At 35.6% G+C, this 16,441-nt stretch overlaps 1 protein-coding gene across 1 annotated transcript in view; it reads right to left on the reverse strand.

Annotated features, from left to right (window-relative positions):
- The window catches only part of ATP11A (ATPase phospholipid transporting 11A), a 121,868-nt gene that overhangs the window by 47,090 nt on the left and 58,337 nt on the right, over positions 1-16,441 (reverse strand). Inside the window, exons 2-5 of the mRNA XM_030446922.1 lie at positions 13,526-13,648; positions 4,364-4,453; positions 3,124-3,204; positions 1,471-1,578 (exon numbers count right to left, since the gene is read on the reverse strand). Of these exons, the coding sequence (XP_030302782.1) occupies positions 1,471-1,578; positions 3,124-3,204; positions 4,364-4,453; positions 13,526-13,648 (402 nt within the window). The remainder of the gene's footprint in view (positions 1-1,470; positions 1,579-3,123; positions 3,205-4,363; positions 4,454-13,525; positions 13,649-16,441) is intronic.

Below are 16,441 nucleotides of genomic sequence, written 5' to 3' on the forward strand. Positions count from 1 at the left end.
CCACAGAATACACATCACCCTGCAAGCCAGGAGCAATCTATAATATAATGGTCTATTAAAACAGAATTTAAGAATCTAAATAATTCACAACAGAAAAAAAGGCACAAGTAGGAGAAAATCCAAAAGAATAAAAAATACTAGCAAAGATCATCTTAGTAAAATTTAAAAGGTCTTCTGACAACATTTGCCACTGTGTCCATTAAAGGTGCAAACAGGATGGAGCCAGCCTCCTTTCAGCAGTGCCCAGTGACAGCACCAGAGGCAATGGGCACAACCTGAAGCACAGGAGAGTCCTTTTCTTTTTCAATGTGAAGGGGAATGTGCACTGGCACAGCCTGGTCAGAGAGGTTGTGGGGTCTCCATCCATGGAGATTTTAAAATCCTGCCCAGACAGAACCCTGAGCAATCAGCTCTTGGTGGCCCTGCTTGAATAGGGCAGTTGGATCAGGTGAGCATCAGAGATGCCTGCCAACCTCAACTAGTCTCTGATTCTGTGAAAAAGAAACCTCATATTTTAGCAGTTTCCTTTCTTTAATCAACTGCCCACGGGTTTTAGGTGCAGAGGGGTGTATTTATACAATCTAATCTGTTTTCTTGTATAATAGAGGTAAGAGAGTTTTACTCATTTACACATACATATAGATTACCTTTCCACATAAATATTTCCCATTCCTGTATCTCCTATCATTTAGTTGCTCAAAATACAGTCCCTGAAAGGCTAAGAATAGAGAGCAACGGGGAAAATATGGGCAACATAATCATGGAATAAAAATTCCAGTTATGTGGTACACAGCAGAAAGGTTGTGAGCACTGCAGAAGCATTTATGCCCAAACAAGGTAGAGCAGAATAAGAAAATTTCAAATATCTATCAGTGATAGATATTTTCAGATTTTCAGAGTGCTAAAAATAAAATAATGATGAAAAGTTAAGCTCTGCACACAAACAAAAAAAGGTAGCAGAAATTATTTTCTGAAAATAACCTTTGAAATATCAGGAAGAGAATGTAGCAGGCTTCAGAAGGTCAATGAAGAGGCTGTGAATTGATGGGTCATGAAGGAAGTATTCTGAATGTGTTGTATACATGTGCATGTCTGTTTTAGACATAGGACAGACTGGTAGAACTGACCATCATAATCAGGCCTATGTGAATTATTAATGTGCATAACCACACGGAACCAAAAATGTAGAAAAAAGAACAATCATGAGGAAAATACCAAGTTAAAAAATGGAAAATGATAGGAAAAGTTATGAGTGGACTCAACAAAGCAGAGATAAAGCAGAAACATGTCTTGCTTCCAAAAATACTTTATTCAGAGGCATTAAATTAAAATCTGGCATATTGCAGGTGTAATCTCCATTAAATGTAATATATGCTACACCACCACCACAATTCTTTTTGTAGGATTTGTTTTCTAAGGAGTGTGAAGTAAAGTCTAACTCTGAAAATCTTTAAAGGCATAGTTACTTACTCTCAATTTTCGGCTCTGCTTTCTAACCAGTTTACCATGCTGAATGAAATGAACAGGGCATTGGTTTACTGCATTGTCAGCTTTATGTCGAAGCCAATCTTCGTAACCCTACAAAACAGTGAAATGGAATGCCACAGTAAATCAGCTATAAACACTCAGAACAGCTCTAGCTTGCAACAAAAATTTAAAAATTATCCTTGATCAAGACAAGGAAAGGAAGAGAAAATATTCTCACTAGAAAAAGTGAAATTGTGATACACATCAGTAATACAATTATGCTGGATGTATATGTAAAAGAGCATTCTCCATTACAATTAGTCAACAAAATTTTATCTTTTAGCCAAGACATTTTGATGAACACAGATATTTACAATGTGTGCAACAATTTCTGTCTTGAAGCAATCATCTTCTTGCTCATACTCCACTGAATCTTGGGTAAGTGACGGTAACTTCAGGAGACCAGATTTTTAGAAACTACTCTGTGACCATGGTGAGATGGTACCGTAGATGCAGAAGAGTGTTGTAGGCACCAAATGCAAAAAGTACCTCTTATAAACTCACTTGCTAGTTCAAATTTGATTGATAAATAATTTTGCTAAATTTGCAATAGTAAGGTTTATGCCAGATCAGATACCTTCTGTCCTCCTGCAGATGGCCTGAAACTCACACAGCCAAGAAATTAAGTTCTGGTAAATCAACAGAAGAGCAATCATGAGCTCATTTTTTATTAATTCCTGATCCAGAGGAAATACGTCATATCAGAAACTCTGATAACACACAGATCTGATTGCAATATTCCTGTATGAATTAACACATTCTGTATCAATATGAGATTCCACTGTTTTCAGTAAGATTTCATCTACATTTCATTGCTCACGTCAATTGGAGCATTGCAGGGGTGGCAGAGCAGGTGAAAAACTACACTGATCTTCTCATTTTGGTAATGCTAACTTGAAAATGAGATGCCAACCTGTACGATTTCATAAATGTATTATGTAATTCTGGTTTGACAGACCACCAAACAGATTATGTTAGTAACTTTTGTGCTTGATAATTTGGCAAGAATTAACTTCTAAGAAATACTTAAATTTCATGGATTAATTTTATATTAAAAATGAGAGAACGCAGTAATGTACATTAATGTGTCGAACTCTAATGTGTAGAAAGCAGAGTATCTATCGTTACAAGCTGAGGATTATAATCAACACATACAGAAGACTTGAACCAAACCAATTTTTATTATCTGTTCAAACTATAAAGGCAAAAGAAATCACAGAGGTAAGAGTAGATTTGTCTTTGAAGTCTTTGTAGTTCTGACTAAACTGATTTTCAGTCATTATGGAAAAATATAATAGGATGTGGATGGCTATTTAGAAACAAACAAAAAAACCTAAAGCCTATACATGCTGAGTTAACACAAGAATGTAAACAATTCCTTGGAACACAAGAAAATAAAAAAATACTAAATAATTTAGAAAGCTTGTCTTGAGTTGGTGAGACAGCCTCATACAGTAAACAATTCTGCTTCAACTACAGAAACTAAACTAAAATTAGTGTTATCAAAATTCATCACAATTACACATTACACATTGCCCTAAGACAGTCTAACACCAGAAAATCAAAATGCAAAACAAATGATATGAATTTACTCACCTGTTTGATAGATGTTACAGTGATGACAAATAAAAGTGGAAGTCCACTTGTAACAGGACTAGTAGGTGTATCAATAATTAACTGCAACAAAAGAAAGAAATATTCTCTGGTTATATAATTGTAAATGTGAGAAGTCAATTTTTCAAGTAAGATGTTTCAAGTAATCATTTCACAAGTGTGTTAGAAAGCTCCAAGGAACTTTTTAATTAAAAAGAATGATACTTTAATGCAATTTTAAGAATATATTCTATACCACTAAAACTTGAAAAATAGCTACTGCTATAATAGGGCACAATACTGTGTTTACAGTAACATTCACAGGTTAATGCCTTGTAAAAATATTTGCTGGCAAGAGTGTAAGTACTAGACTGGAAAGCTGCTGCTTTGGAGGCAAAATTACAGAGCAGTTAGAAATCAGCATGGTGCTATTTTTATGTTGTAAAATGCAGTTGTTTTTATGCATGCAAGGAGTAAATCCTGAAATACTGAGCTGAGGCTTCTGCAATTATAAACAAGGCAGAATTCTGAAAGGGAGTTGAAATGATAAAAAAATATTGCCCAGGAAATCTGTGTAGCTTTTCTTTCTACAGAATCTGGTGTGCAAAGTAATACAGCTTTTCACTAAACTTAGTAAGATTTTTATTAACACATTTAAGTGCTTGTGAAAGGCTTGTAATGCAGACACCTAGAAAGGAACAAAATAGTTATTTGCAATAATAATTACAAAACTAAGCATTTTGTATTAGCATAGAAATTAGCTATTCTTCTGAATTGCTCAACTGTAAAAGCTAGCTTTATATAAAGCTACCATTGCATAAAGTATCTGTATTTCAGTTTCTCTCTATGGGATTTTCCAGTTGGAAAATTTCTGATGATGCAAAATTCTATTACAAAAACTCAGTATTTAGTAAAACTAACAAAAACTGTAATCAACATAATAAACAGCAAACATTTTTTTGATCAGGACACTTATTTATTACATAATAAAAATAAAAATGAGCCTCGTTCTTTTAAATTTTATCAAGAGTATCTTGCCATCAAACCAGTGACTGCATCGATTTCTCTCTAGATTCATTTACAATCTGGAAATGAAATAACTCTTTTCATCATTGTAAAAAGCTGTCCAGGGTCAACCATTTACCACACCCAATTACTAAAATCAGTGCATTTTTTAAACTTTTTCAACTCCTACATTTTTAGGAAGAGTCCCGAAATTTATTGAAATATGAGGATAGCTTACCTGAACAAGGAAAATGATGAGGAAATAAAAATTAGCTATTCTTCTGAACTGCTCAAATAAATTTTTTGGTACAAAGTTCCAAAACGTGTACTGAAAACAAGTGGACAGTTTATTAGTGTTTGTGAGAGAAGCATTATTTACATTCTATGTTCAAAAAAATCCTATTCACAATTCAAGATGAAACTAAACAGGAAGCAGGAATATTTTTGTTACTTTGTCTAATAATTTACTGATATGGAAACTTAAATTGGCAGTCATGTATTCCTGGAATCACATCAATGTGACAATCTTGGTACTAGGGATAAAAATAATTATAGACTAGCATTCAGAGTGCTATTTCAGTGCTATTTTCAGAGCTTTAGTTAAAGAGCAGTTTATTTAAAGCCATTAACAGATTTTGAAAATATCTCAGTCATTTCAAAGAGTACTTTTAATTCACTTACATTTCATAACATGACTCGTGGTAGGTAGGTAGCATGCTGAGAGCTAACAGTACAGTCATAGCAAGTTGACCAAATATAAGTTGTCAGCCTCTCTTTTGCTTATTGCCTTGGTCATAAACACAGTCCTCAAAATAAACCATAGCAATGAATAAGGCTTAATGGCTGCATTTTTCACTACTCATCATACAAATTATCTATAGGTTTTTTAAAAACTTACTTAAGAAACAGTATACTAAAGTGCAAACAAAACATACAAAAACTTCAAAAGAAAAAATAATACAAAAGTGAGACAAATGATATTACGTCATTTAGCTTATTTTACACAGCTCTGTAGCTCCAAAAAAAAATTGCAAGGATTGCTTATTGAAATACATGTAAAAATGTCAGTTAAAACCGTGTGAAAGGTACCAAAATGGTTTGAGAAAACCAACACTGTACAATTTTTATCCAAATTATCATGATACCTAACAACAACTCCAATGTAAAGTTCATTTCAAAGGAGATGAGCTAAAAAGCTTCTCCTAATTTATTTGCTCTGCTACAAATGTGCCTTGTCTCTTCTTGGCAGATTGCATTACTTGCTGATATGCAAATTATGCTATGAATTCTACAGCTTCCAAATTCAGAACTGAAAGCAAAGGCAGCCAGAGCTCTAGAAGCAAAATATCTCCATTATATCTGCGGATGAAAATGATTCTTAAGAAGCATGCCTTAGCTGTACATGGAGCCCTTGTTATGTAATTTTTTTATTTGTTGGAGTTAAACCCTGGACACACATAAGACATTAGAACGAAATGTTCTATCATGGGTCAAAAACCAGTTTGTATTCTATATATACCCTAAGTAAACACTCATTCTGCTTAATAGCTACCTCAATATAAATTTCCTATTAGCAAGCCAAAACTCAGGCAGGCACACAGGCAACAGCTGGGAAGTCCAAGCACCCTTGTTCTGCAATCAGCATACTTTTCATAAGATTAGAATTATGTTTGCACTGCCCACTGCCCAGCTACTTATCTTGGCATTCTGAAAGAGAACTGGTTAGGCTTTATTATTTTTCCTTGCATAATAGTCTTAATCATTCAAAGTTGCTGTTGTGATATATGACAACATAAAATTCTATATATTTTTTTTTTCATCATTAACTTTATCAGGTAAATTATCTGTTTCCGAGTCTTACACATTTACTGATTTACTGAATCTGTCTGCTCAAAAGAATAAAGGAACAGAGCTTTCAGTAAAAAACTTGTTTACTTTTTTTTAGCCCTTTTCATAAGTCTTCCAGCAAGTTGGAGTGTTTTTTTGACCACTAAAAGTGTGATGACTTATACAAGCTTCCCAAATCACCATCTGTAAAATAAAAACAATCTCTCATGCATTAAGTTCCTGTTTAAATCTCCTAGAGTGTTATTTAACTAAATATGTAGTGACAGCATATTGTTTTCAGATTAAATACATAAAGACATACAAATGAGGAAGTCAAGTAAATTAGTTGAAACAATGATCTATGAGAAGGTTGAATGTTCATCTTTACCCTATGGTTCTCCTCACATTCCAACCTCAGACTGCTCTTTTCCCTCTCAAGCAGCAGTCTGCCACACAACTTGAGCTTTGGTCAAACTCTCCTGCATGAGAAAATAAAAACCCTGTGAGCAGATCTCTTATGATCTGAGAGGTGTTACTTAAACAGCCACTTCTTTAACACTTTTTAAAACTTTGTTTTCAAACAACCTGACAGCCTTTTAGCACTTGGTGTGCCTGAAATGCAGTAAAATAAAGTACATGTTTATTCCATCCATTCTTCTTTAAAAAAGCAACAATTTTTGAAGGTATTTAGGAAAGAACAGACCACTAAGATGTGTAGAGAGACCTCCCTCTGTCCCAGCCATCAGTAGCTCAGAGCACTGTCTATAAATGGATGATTAAAAGTCTCTGCTTCACCTAAACAATCTTGCATCCTCATTGCCAATGCCATGTCACTTCCAGCTCCAACACTTCCTTGTTAGAACCACTTCCTTAAATTAAAAAATATAAAACAGGGTAGTTTTTGAAACACTGTCTTTGGACATTTAATATCTGTATACCAGAATTTTGGCTCACATTTCAAGCTTCTCTTTCCATCAGAAGAGTCAGGTATTTTCTTAAGTGAAAGGAGAGTTTCTTAAGTAATCACTTGACATTAAAAGCTGGAGCTGTAAGAAAAAAGCACTCCACATTGCACTACTGAGTTTTGTCAACACCTCAGTTTCTTACAGCTTATTTGTTTAAAATAGTCACCATTTCTCTTCTCACTTGCTCTGATTTCACTCCTTTCCCTCAACCTTTTCCACTGTAAACACTTAAAATTATCCTGTCAAAAATATCATGTTTCTTGGTCTGTAGACGTCTTGCTATGCTGATTCTCAACTGTTCTCCAAAACAGAGTCTATCTTGAGGATAACAAGTTCAGGGAAGAACAGATAAAAGCTGAATAATAATCTTGCAGTCACTTCTAAGTTTTTCAGTGTTTTTTCTTTTAACAGACTAAGACACATAGACGAAACTTTAGCACATCCATACCAACTTCAATATCCTTAGTATACAGATTTTTGTAGTACCTATCCATTACCAAGAGACAATATGTTCTTAAAGCTGCCAGCTTACACAGCTGGATGTATATGGGTGCATATATATACACATGAAACATTTTATAGATAATACTTCATATATTATTATGTTACTAAACCAACCCAACTATTACATATATTACAAATCAGTAGTTAGTTTAAATACTAAGTTGTGAATGAAGAGTATAGCTTGGCTGCCTCACAGGAAGTTTGTAGCAGAACTGCTCTTTGATGAATTAAATCAGTCTGAACTCTAACTTCTTCATACAAAAAACTTCAGACTTCTTTTTTCATGTATGTGTCAGTAAAACTAGAATAGCAATACCTATGAAAGTTTGAAATGCACTTTGCAAAGTTTAAAACAATTTGGAATGAAAATAGAAATGCATAATTAACTATTTTAGCAAAAGTACTGACATATGCACCATCTGCACAGTATTTATTGCTCCATTGAGGGAAAGACCCCTATTACTCCCCACCACATGCTGTACAGTGGTTCACAGTAGATGGATCACAGTAAGCTCTGTTACATGTAGAGCTTTTGCATGTGCTTAACAGCCACCTGCACTCAGTGCAAAAATGAAACTGATTAAGGAAAATTAGATCAAATAGCACCTACACATTTGAATGAAGAAGAATGTATCATAATGTTCCTTTAAAAAAGTTGCTGGTAAAACACAAGCTTTACTACTAAAGATTCTATCTTTGGTAGTCCTTGTTCAACAACTCCCAATCTTATGCAACAGGGTCTGCACCTCCAGGATCTCCTGAAAAGACTTCCCCGGCATCTAGATTATTATCTAATTACAAATTTATAAAAAACTTACAGCAAGGATGACTGACTAAAGACAGAAGTCTCAGAGAGTATTAAGAAAACAGAAGAGAGCATGAGAGAGCTTCATTATCTCACAGGTAAAGTGAGGGGAATTACACCTGTCCTCCCTCATGTTGAGCCTGCTTGTTTTCCTTCCTTTCTTCCACTTCTCTCTTGCTGTTTGCAGACTCCATACCAATATCAAAAACTTAGAGGCTCCGTTAGGGACAGCACCAGCAGAGAACAGAAGATTGCTGTTTCCCATACTCAGGTGCAGGGTTGTTTTCCAGGGAACACAAGGGAGGTTGCAGAGAGCCTTTGTCCTGGAAATCCCACCCAGAGCAGGATCATCAAGAGCAAACAAAACAGAGAACACAAATCTTCCTTGCTCTCTGGGCATTGGCAGAGGTACACGGAAGGAAATGGTACTATCATGCCTGGAAGAACTGCATGCTCACTCACTCTCATCCCATCACAGGTATTGCTGTCCTTGAGCTGGCACCAGAGTCCAATTGATTGAGAAGCATGTCAGATGGACTGCTGATCAAGCCCATTTAGTCTTTATTAGTAACAGCTCGTGCCCTTTTGACATGGCTGGGCAAACCTGACTAACCCTTGCAGCGTCAAATCTGACCTTCTATTGTTTCAGCCAGTATGGCTGTGAGTCAGTGGGTTACCTGGGCGTGCACCCTGTGTGACAGATGCTTTTCAAGCAGATCAGTATGTTTACATCAAAAAGCACACACATTCCCCTCCACTGATACCTGTCCCATATGCATTCCTGTCCACTCCTTGTCTCCACCCTCACATGGCATGCTAAGCAAATATTTATCAGCTTCACAAGCACATGGCCAAGGCAGTTCCTTCTGTGGGCTTTGGATGCTCTTTTGACTTTCAAATATCATAGCTTAGGGCTGTGTTTGAACTTCTCATCTTTAAACTGCTATGCCATGACCCTAAAGAGGAGGCCAGACAAATCCTTCCAGCTATGAAGCATCACCTTGGAAAGGTGTGGGACTCTAGGCCTCCTCTGGATTCCAAATGGCTCATCTGGGTTGAGGCATTTTAACATATCCTTAAGCTTCAGTATTAACATTTCTTCTAAATGTGCAGCAAAATGAGAAATCAGAGTACCTCCCAGTCTACTTTAAAATGACATTAAGAATGAGTGCTGCAGGGAAGAGATACAGCACAAGGGCAAGCATTTCTGCTGAGAGAAAGGAACACTTCGACAATATCCACAGAAACATGTCAGAACTACTTAACTTTATTTAACTATTAGCCACTACGATTGAGATGACTCACAATTAATCAGATTAACACTGAAGGTAGCTAAGGCTTCCCTTGCAATTTATATGATTCTCAACATGCAGCATTATTGTTTCAGGCCATTATCACACAAATCAATCTTTGGATCAGAATTTGATGAGAAGTCCAAAGAAAACATGCAGATAACAGATGACTGTATTATTTCTGAAACAAAATTGGGAGCGCATCTGGTCCATGAATATAGCTACACAGCATTTCAAAGCAGGAGATAGTTGCTTTCCCATCTAAATTCACCTTATTGCTTCTTTATAGGAAGAATGGGAAATGGGAAATAAAGCTAAGGTAGAAGTCAGCATTTCATAACTTCGTACCACAAGTAAATTCAAATTAAGTCTCTTTGCTTTAGGGCAGATTCTTAAAGCAAAGGTTTAGTATCCACTTGACTCAATCTTTTATTTCACTTTAGAGTCATATCCAACACTCTTCAGTATCATCTTCTGGGATCTTATGTTCCACTGCTTCCAGCTGTGTTAGTGACCCAGGCACAAGTGGTTTTTGTAACTGTAAAAACTTCTCTTTATGAAACTATGACAGTGGAACTTTGCAGATAGACAGAATTGTCAAGGCAAAATATTATGTGCTGGTTACCCACCAAATGAAAAAAAGAATAAAGGTCTTTGTACATCTCCTTAGCCCAGCTTTCTCTACGGGTGGTATGGAAAAAAAACCACATCTGCTTTCCTGCAAACGTTCCTGGGTTTCTAATTTTGTCAGCCATCTCTGACATATTAGGGAGTCTCTGATATCATTCAACAGGCTATTCCTATCCTGGCACCTCTGAAAATTTTAGTTCTTTCTTGCAGTTCATTCTTTAGGCTGTCAAAAGCAGTAAGCAGCTTTAATTAAATATGTTCTTACAGAACTCCATATTGTTACCTCAAAAAAGATTTTATTTTCTGTAAGACTTCCCTGTCTGTTCAAGAGAAAAATGCGTGTTCAAGAGGTTGTCACCTGGCTGGTGACAGGCTGTGCCAGATGGACCTCTGGCAATTCTTAGTTGGTAATGCACATTGTGTACTACACAGGTACACATAGTCTGTTTAGAATACTCACAGCACAAAAACATGAAGACTGCTAAGGAAATTTCATATTACAAAGTAGTTTTGTAATTTAACAGTCTGTAAAACAAAACAAAACATTTAAAACATTTTCTTATCCTGCTTTAGAATAAGGAAAAAAGTTGTTGCCCAGCAAGTTCACTTAACTGCTACTACTGTATAGCATAACTTACTTCCCTTCTAGAATTGCAGTTCTGCAAATCAGTATATAATTTCAAAAAGTGAATAATTTTTCAAGAAAAAAAGCAAGAAACTTCCCTGTGGATTCAATTACCTTTACTTTCTTCTCATTTGAAACATTAGGATTTTCCACCAGCTGATATTTTGCCATGTTACATCACAGTCATATGATACATTCAATCAAGGGAAAACAAAAGCTACTTTAAAGGCTAGCAGCCTAGGCAGCTGAAGTAGCTAAAAGTTATATCAACATAAGGATCTATGTTACAAAGGTCACTACCTCTAGAACATAAGTAAACTGCACATATAATCCAAATGACAAATTTTTGCCCTTTATTATTTCAGTACAGCCTTTTTGTAACGTGCAATTGAATTAACACATCAAATCAAAAGACTATTTTTGCCTGGCTGAAGTCTGAATAGGTATCATTTTTCATGACCAGGAATATGTCATTAAGCAGACAGAGCATTAACTACATTCCACAGTGACACTGCAATATAGAAGAAATATCCTTGTGTACTGGAATCAAATTATTATGTTGCTGACACCAGGAAACCTCTGGTGAAGCACAGTAAAGTTCACCTTTGGAAGGAAATAATATGAAACTTAGACTTTCCCAGTTATTTCAAGCTGCTGCCTTTGTTCAGGGCTTTTTGACAGGACATTTATTATTACAGCATCATACAGACAGTCTAATAGATGAGGTTTTCTCACAGTTTTAAAATACCCTTTTTAGAAATCCAGTTTGTCTTAAATTAGTAAAATCTGTACTTGGAAGTTGAGAGTTCCTCATCCTTGAAGTGCAATCATGTACTTTCTTATTTAAGCAATAAAAACCTATAAAAGCACAGCTGAAAGTTACTGTCTGTCTAACTGCTGATAGATGAAGGAAATATCCTTCATGGCTGAGCTAACATTATGCAGTGTGCTTGCATGTATCTTTATTTTACTCTAACATTTATGGATTTCCCAGTTTAATTTTGTACATCTGATGACTTCTCAGCAAGTATTTCATAAGCTATGGAAAGTGCCTCTCCTAAGTGTTCAAAAATGAGCAAACGACAAGGACAGAGTGAAAGGTTAAGAGCTAGTTAGCTGACAGAACCAGAATTAATGCAAGGAAAGTCAAAACAGTGCTTTTCTCAGGCTGTTTGGGGTGAAGAATGTGAATAATAGTTTACTTGAATGGGACAGTACTGACAGGACAGCACGGAAAGTTCTCGCATAAAGACAATCGTAGCCAAAACTGAGCTTTCAGCAGTCTAAGGAGCTGCTCAATACTATAAAGCATTTATGTGAATGCTGGTCTCTCCTAAAATATCTCCATTTACTATCACAAAGGCAATTTATATTTTATTTTTCAATTCAGAAGTTTAATCAATAAACAGTATTTGAGAAACACTGTATGTATAAAAAGCTCTTTCCACTGATATTTTCTTTATGGAAATCTGTTTATAAATACAGTTCACAATTATATTTAAAACATATAACTGAACAATCTTTATATCCAAATAAAAATGCAACTTGAAGCAGTTGAAATCATGCATATTTTCTAATTGCTGGGAGGGATCCTCAGCTTAATCTAGATTTAAGTGACACTTAACAATCTCACTCTGCAAAGCACGGTAACTTGAAGCTTCCAACAATTTCAAATCACAAAAAAACCCAAACATAACGCAGAGTTGAGTGGGAAGGTTTTATTTCAAAAATTATCAGTAGTAACTTTAATGGTTTTATTTATATCAGATGCCATGTGTGAGATGAAAAAATAAGATAAGTGTCGCAGGAACACAAAGATTTGCATAAAATGTATTTATTCTTCAATAATCCAAAAGGCAGTAGAGTACAGGATTTTCCCCTGTACTAATCTGACTGTGTTCTATCAGAATTTGCTGCATTACCTTTTGAACACACTATCCAATTAAAGATGCCTAGATACTGTGTTCTTTGTTATTAGACTGTCTTTTAATCAATTACAGAAAGAGGCAGTAAAGGTAGTAGGAAAGGAAGATGGTAAAATACAAGATTTCACATATGAACTGGAACGCAGTTTGAGGTAAGTGTGGGCTTTTATTAGAGCTTTGCCATTAAATTAACAGGTGGCAAGCATTCAGATCCACCAAGGTAAGTACTCAGTTCCTTGAGATCACAGTGCTGATAAGATTCTTAAAATAAGTCTGTGGATCTGTTCAAAGAGAAATTTTCCCCACAGAGGGTCTATTCTTTTGAATACATTAGTTCATAATTAAGTGAAGGTCAGTGCTCAATGAAGATTAAAATTTAAGCACGCTGAAAACCTGAATTTCTTGGGGTGTTAGTCATATGGTAAGTTGCAAATGCTTAGTTTTCCATGTCACTGCAGTACAAACCTTTGGATAGTGTTTTCAGGTATGGCTTTAGATAACCAAGGATGTAGGGCTTCCCTTGCAAAGACTGTCTGTACACCTGAGTTGCCCCAAATGAAAATTTCCTTCTTATTGCATTGTGGAAAAAGCACAGTACTGCTCCAAGACTTTGCTATGCAATACAGTAAACATTAGAGAAGTCATTCTACTCACGTTAGTGGCAACTGGGCAGCTGATTTTTGTGGTAGGGACTTGAGATACCTTCATCTTACCTTTACCAATCATGGTAAAGGAGAAACACGTTAGAAGAAAATCATCAAGGAAATAAACACACAAAAAATAACTTAAGCTGATTTATGTAAATGAATGAAAGAAGATTGTACTACCTTTGATGAGACTATTCGGTTATCTGGAAACCTCTGTGGAATGTACGCTTCAGCGCCTGGAGGTGGCTCACGATGCCCAACATAAATAGTCCGACTGTCCACCCAGTTCTCTTCTCCAGCACACTGTGGGGCAGAAACAGTCACCACGTCAGGTCAGTCAGTATTACTGCAGAGAGATGAGCCACACATTGAATTAACTAACCCTGGGTCTGATCAGCAACACATACCCATCAGCATGTGAGGCCCTACACTTCTCTGTATAATCCCAAGACAATTAAAAATTACAAAAATATCAGGTCCCTCCAGTGTGGACCTAAAATTGAGATGTGGTTAATTTTAAAAATTACATTGATTTTCTAGCCAGATACTTCCTTTCATATCACTGATTGGACTTGCCACAACTCAAAAGTAACCTGACGTTCAGCCCACTTCTGAAGACCAGGTAGGATTTTTTTTCAGCAAGCCAAAATATTTTGAAAGGAAGGAATGAAAGTGTTTCCATATTCTACCTTCCTTCTATACAATAACAAAACATGGTGTCTTTTATTATTTTCCAGGAACACAGTATATTTTGCCTTGTCAGTGCACTTGAATGTGGTACAAGGCACACAAATAATTTATTGAGACTTGTGCCATGTAATACCCCTAGAAATGCAAGAGAGTGCAAGATATTCCAGAGTAATAGATCCCTTTGTACAATGCTTATTAATTTTTTCTTAGGAAGGACATTCCAGACATAAAAGCAAAGACTATGCCTGAGTTCAGAGACAGTTACATAAAAGGCTAATGGGAAAACAACACAAAACTTTGAATATCAAGAAGAAATCCCTTAGTTTCTCCTTCTCTCTATCCAGAGCCAGCCTGCCAGTTTGTTTTATATTTACTATGACCCAATCTAAACCAGACTGATACTTAGCTAAAAACCCAAAAATAATAAAAAAGGCACTAAATTTCACAGTATACACTGGTCTTTATAATGACTCTGTTAAAACAGTCTTCTGTGAAATTATCTATCAAATGGCAGTACAAAAAAGAGAGCTCTAAACAGCATTATCCCATATTACTACCAGTTTTTAAAGGTATGATGTCCCCAGAGTGCTGTTAACAGTAAGTAGATCAGCTTAATGTCACAACCTGGAGTTCACACCCCTAAAGAACAGCTCTATAAAATTTCCTTTAAGCATAGGTATAAAACCAAGAAAATCTCTTCTTCTAGCTTAATTAGGTCTGCTTTTGGCACAAATTCATAAATTCACCACAGAAGTATAACACTATGTCTGACTTAATTTTAGCTATCTGCCAGCGCAGAATATTTTTTATTTTTTGATATGCTAATAATAAATAAAATCACTTTACTACCCTAATTCAGCAACTTAAGAACCCTAAAACATTCACAGTCCAAACATAAAAATCTAGCAGGGAAGTGTAAGGCTATGTTTTTCTGTGAGGAAAAAGAGCAATGCAAAAATAGCATTCATTATTTAGTATGGCCACACGGAAACTTGCTTGCATGAAGCAGAAAAAAGGTGCTTTTAGGAAAACAGCTCTACAAGTGAGGATACATGCCATTTAGAGGAATCAAAACACACCAACTGAATCTCTGATAACACTAACCTACAAAGTCAAACATGTCAATTCAACAATTCTTTTTATGTTCAGGTATTGCGCATGAGAGATCATTTACAGAATGATACCAGGGAAGGTGAAAAAAGCAGTCTGATGCAGTTGCCAGAACAGTGAATTACATTCACTTTTTTTTTTTTTTTTTTCCTTAAGTTCTATTACTTAAGCCCATTAAGGATATGTCCAAGAAACCAAAAATAAACCTTAGTATTATCTTCTTCTGTTTATAGTATAAAGCTCAATGTACTGAGACCTAGTTTCATTGGCACATCAATGAAGACGTGTTAGCTTTTACTCTTTCAAGCAGGGTCAGCAATACAGAAAGCAAAGACCAGCAAAAGACTAAGCCATCTTTATGTAATTCTAGAGCCAGTTAACAGGATTATACCTTAATGCATGTACGAGTTCAAATATTCATGCAGCTTATTTTTCTGATTTAAAAACCAAACTGAAACAGCCTTGAGATTCACTCTCATGCTGCTCTGCTAATTTTTTTCTAAATTTAATTTAAATAAATATATATTATCTGAAAAGACAAGGGGGATAGTATCCAATAGGTGACAACAAAATAATCTTAAGAAGATGGTAGTGGTAGCTCCTGGAAGCATAATTGACTTTACTAAAATTACTTGGAACCTTTCAAAGAGATTTATGCTTTGGAAATCAATGAAAACAATGAATGACATTTCCTGACTCTCCACTTGAATTAGTTACTTTGGCATAATTAGTGACAACAATCTTTAGTTCAAAATCCTATTCTCTCTTCAAATAATGTAAACACAAACACTACTAACTGCATAAGTTAATATGCATTAAGTACAGATGAAAATTCAGCTAAAATCTGCTTTGTATACTTTGTTAAACAATGCTCTTTCAGGCCTTTTTGATAAATGCTCTCTCAGAAACCATCATAACAGGAGAGTACATTGTAACCATAGATTTGATAGCAAGGAGTTCTCAACATCAGCTATAGTGTTTTTCGGCCAGTCTGTAACTCCTTTCACACAAATACTTTAGTCATAGAGGCAGGCTTTGGCAACATCCTGGTATTTCAATAAAACACTACTATTTGATCTCAAAAAAGCAATTAACACCATTGTTAAAAATGCACACTGAACACACAGCTGCTCAATCACCTTGGAGTTTTAGGATAACAGATGCTGCCAAGTTATTAGCACTAAGTCTACATGAAGAACTAATGGTGTTCAGTGTGAAAAAACTTCTGCATGTAGAATACTATGCTAGTACCCAAATGGATATGTTACGACAGCCCTGCATTAAGAAAAATGCCCT

Source organism: Calypte anna, chromosome 1 (assembly GCF_003957555.1).
Source record: "Calypte anna isolate BGI_N300 chromosome 1, bCalAnn1_v1.p, whole genome shotgun sequence".
NCBI classification, from domain to species: Eukaryota; Metazoa; Chordata; class Aves; order Apodiformes; family Trochilidae; genus Calypte; species Calypte anna.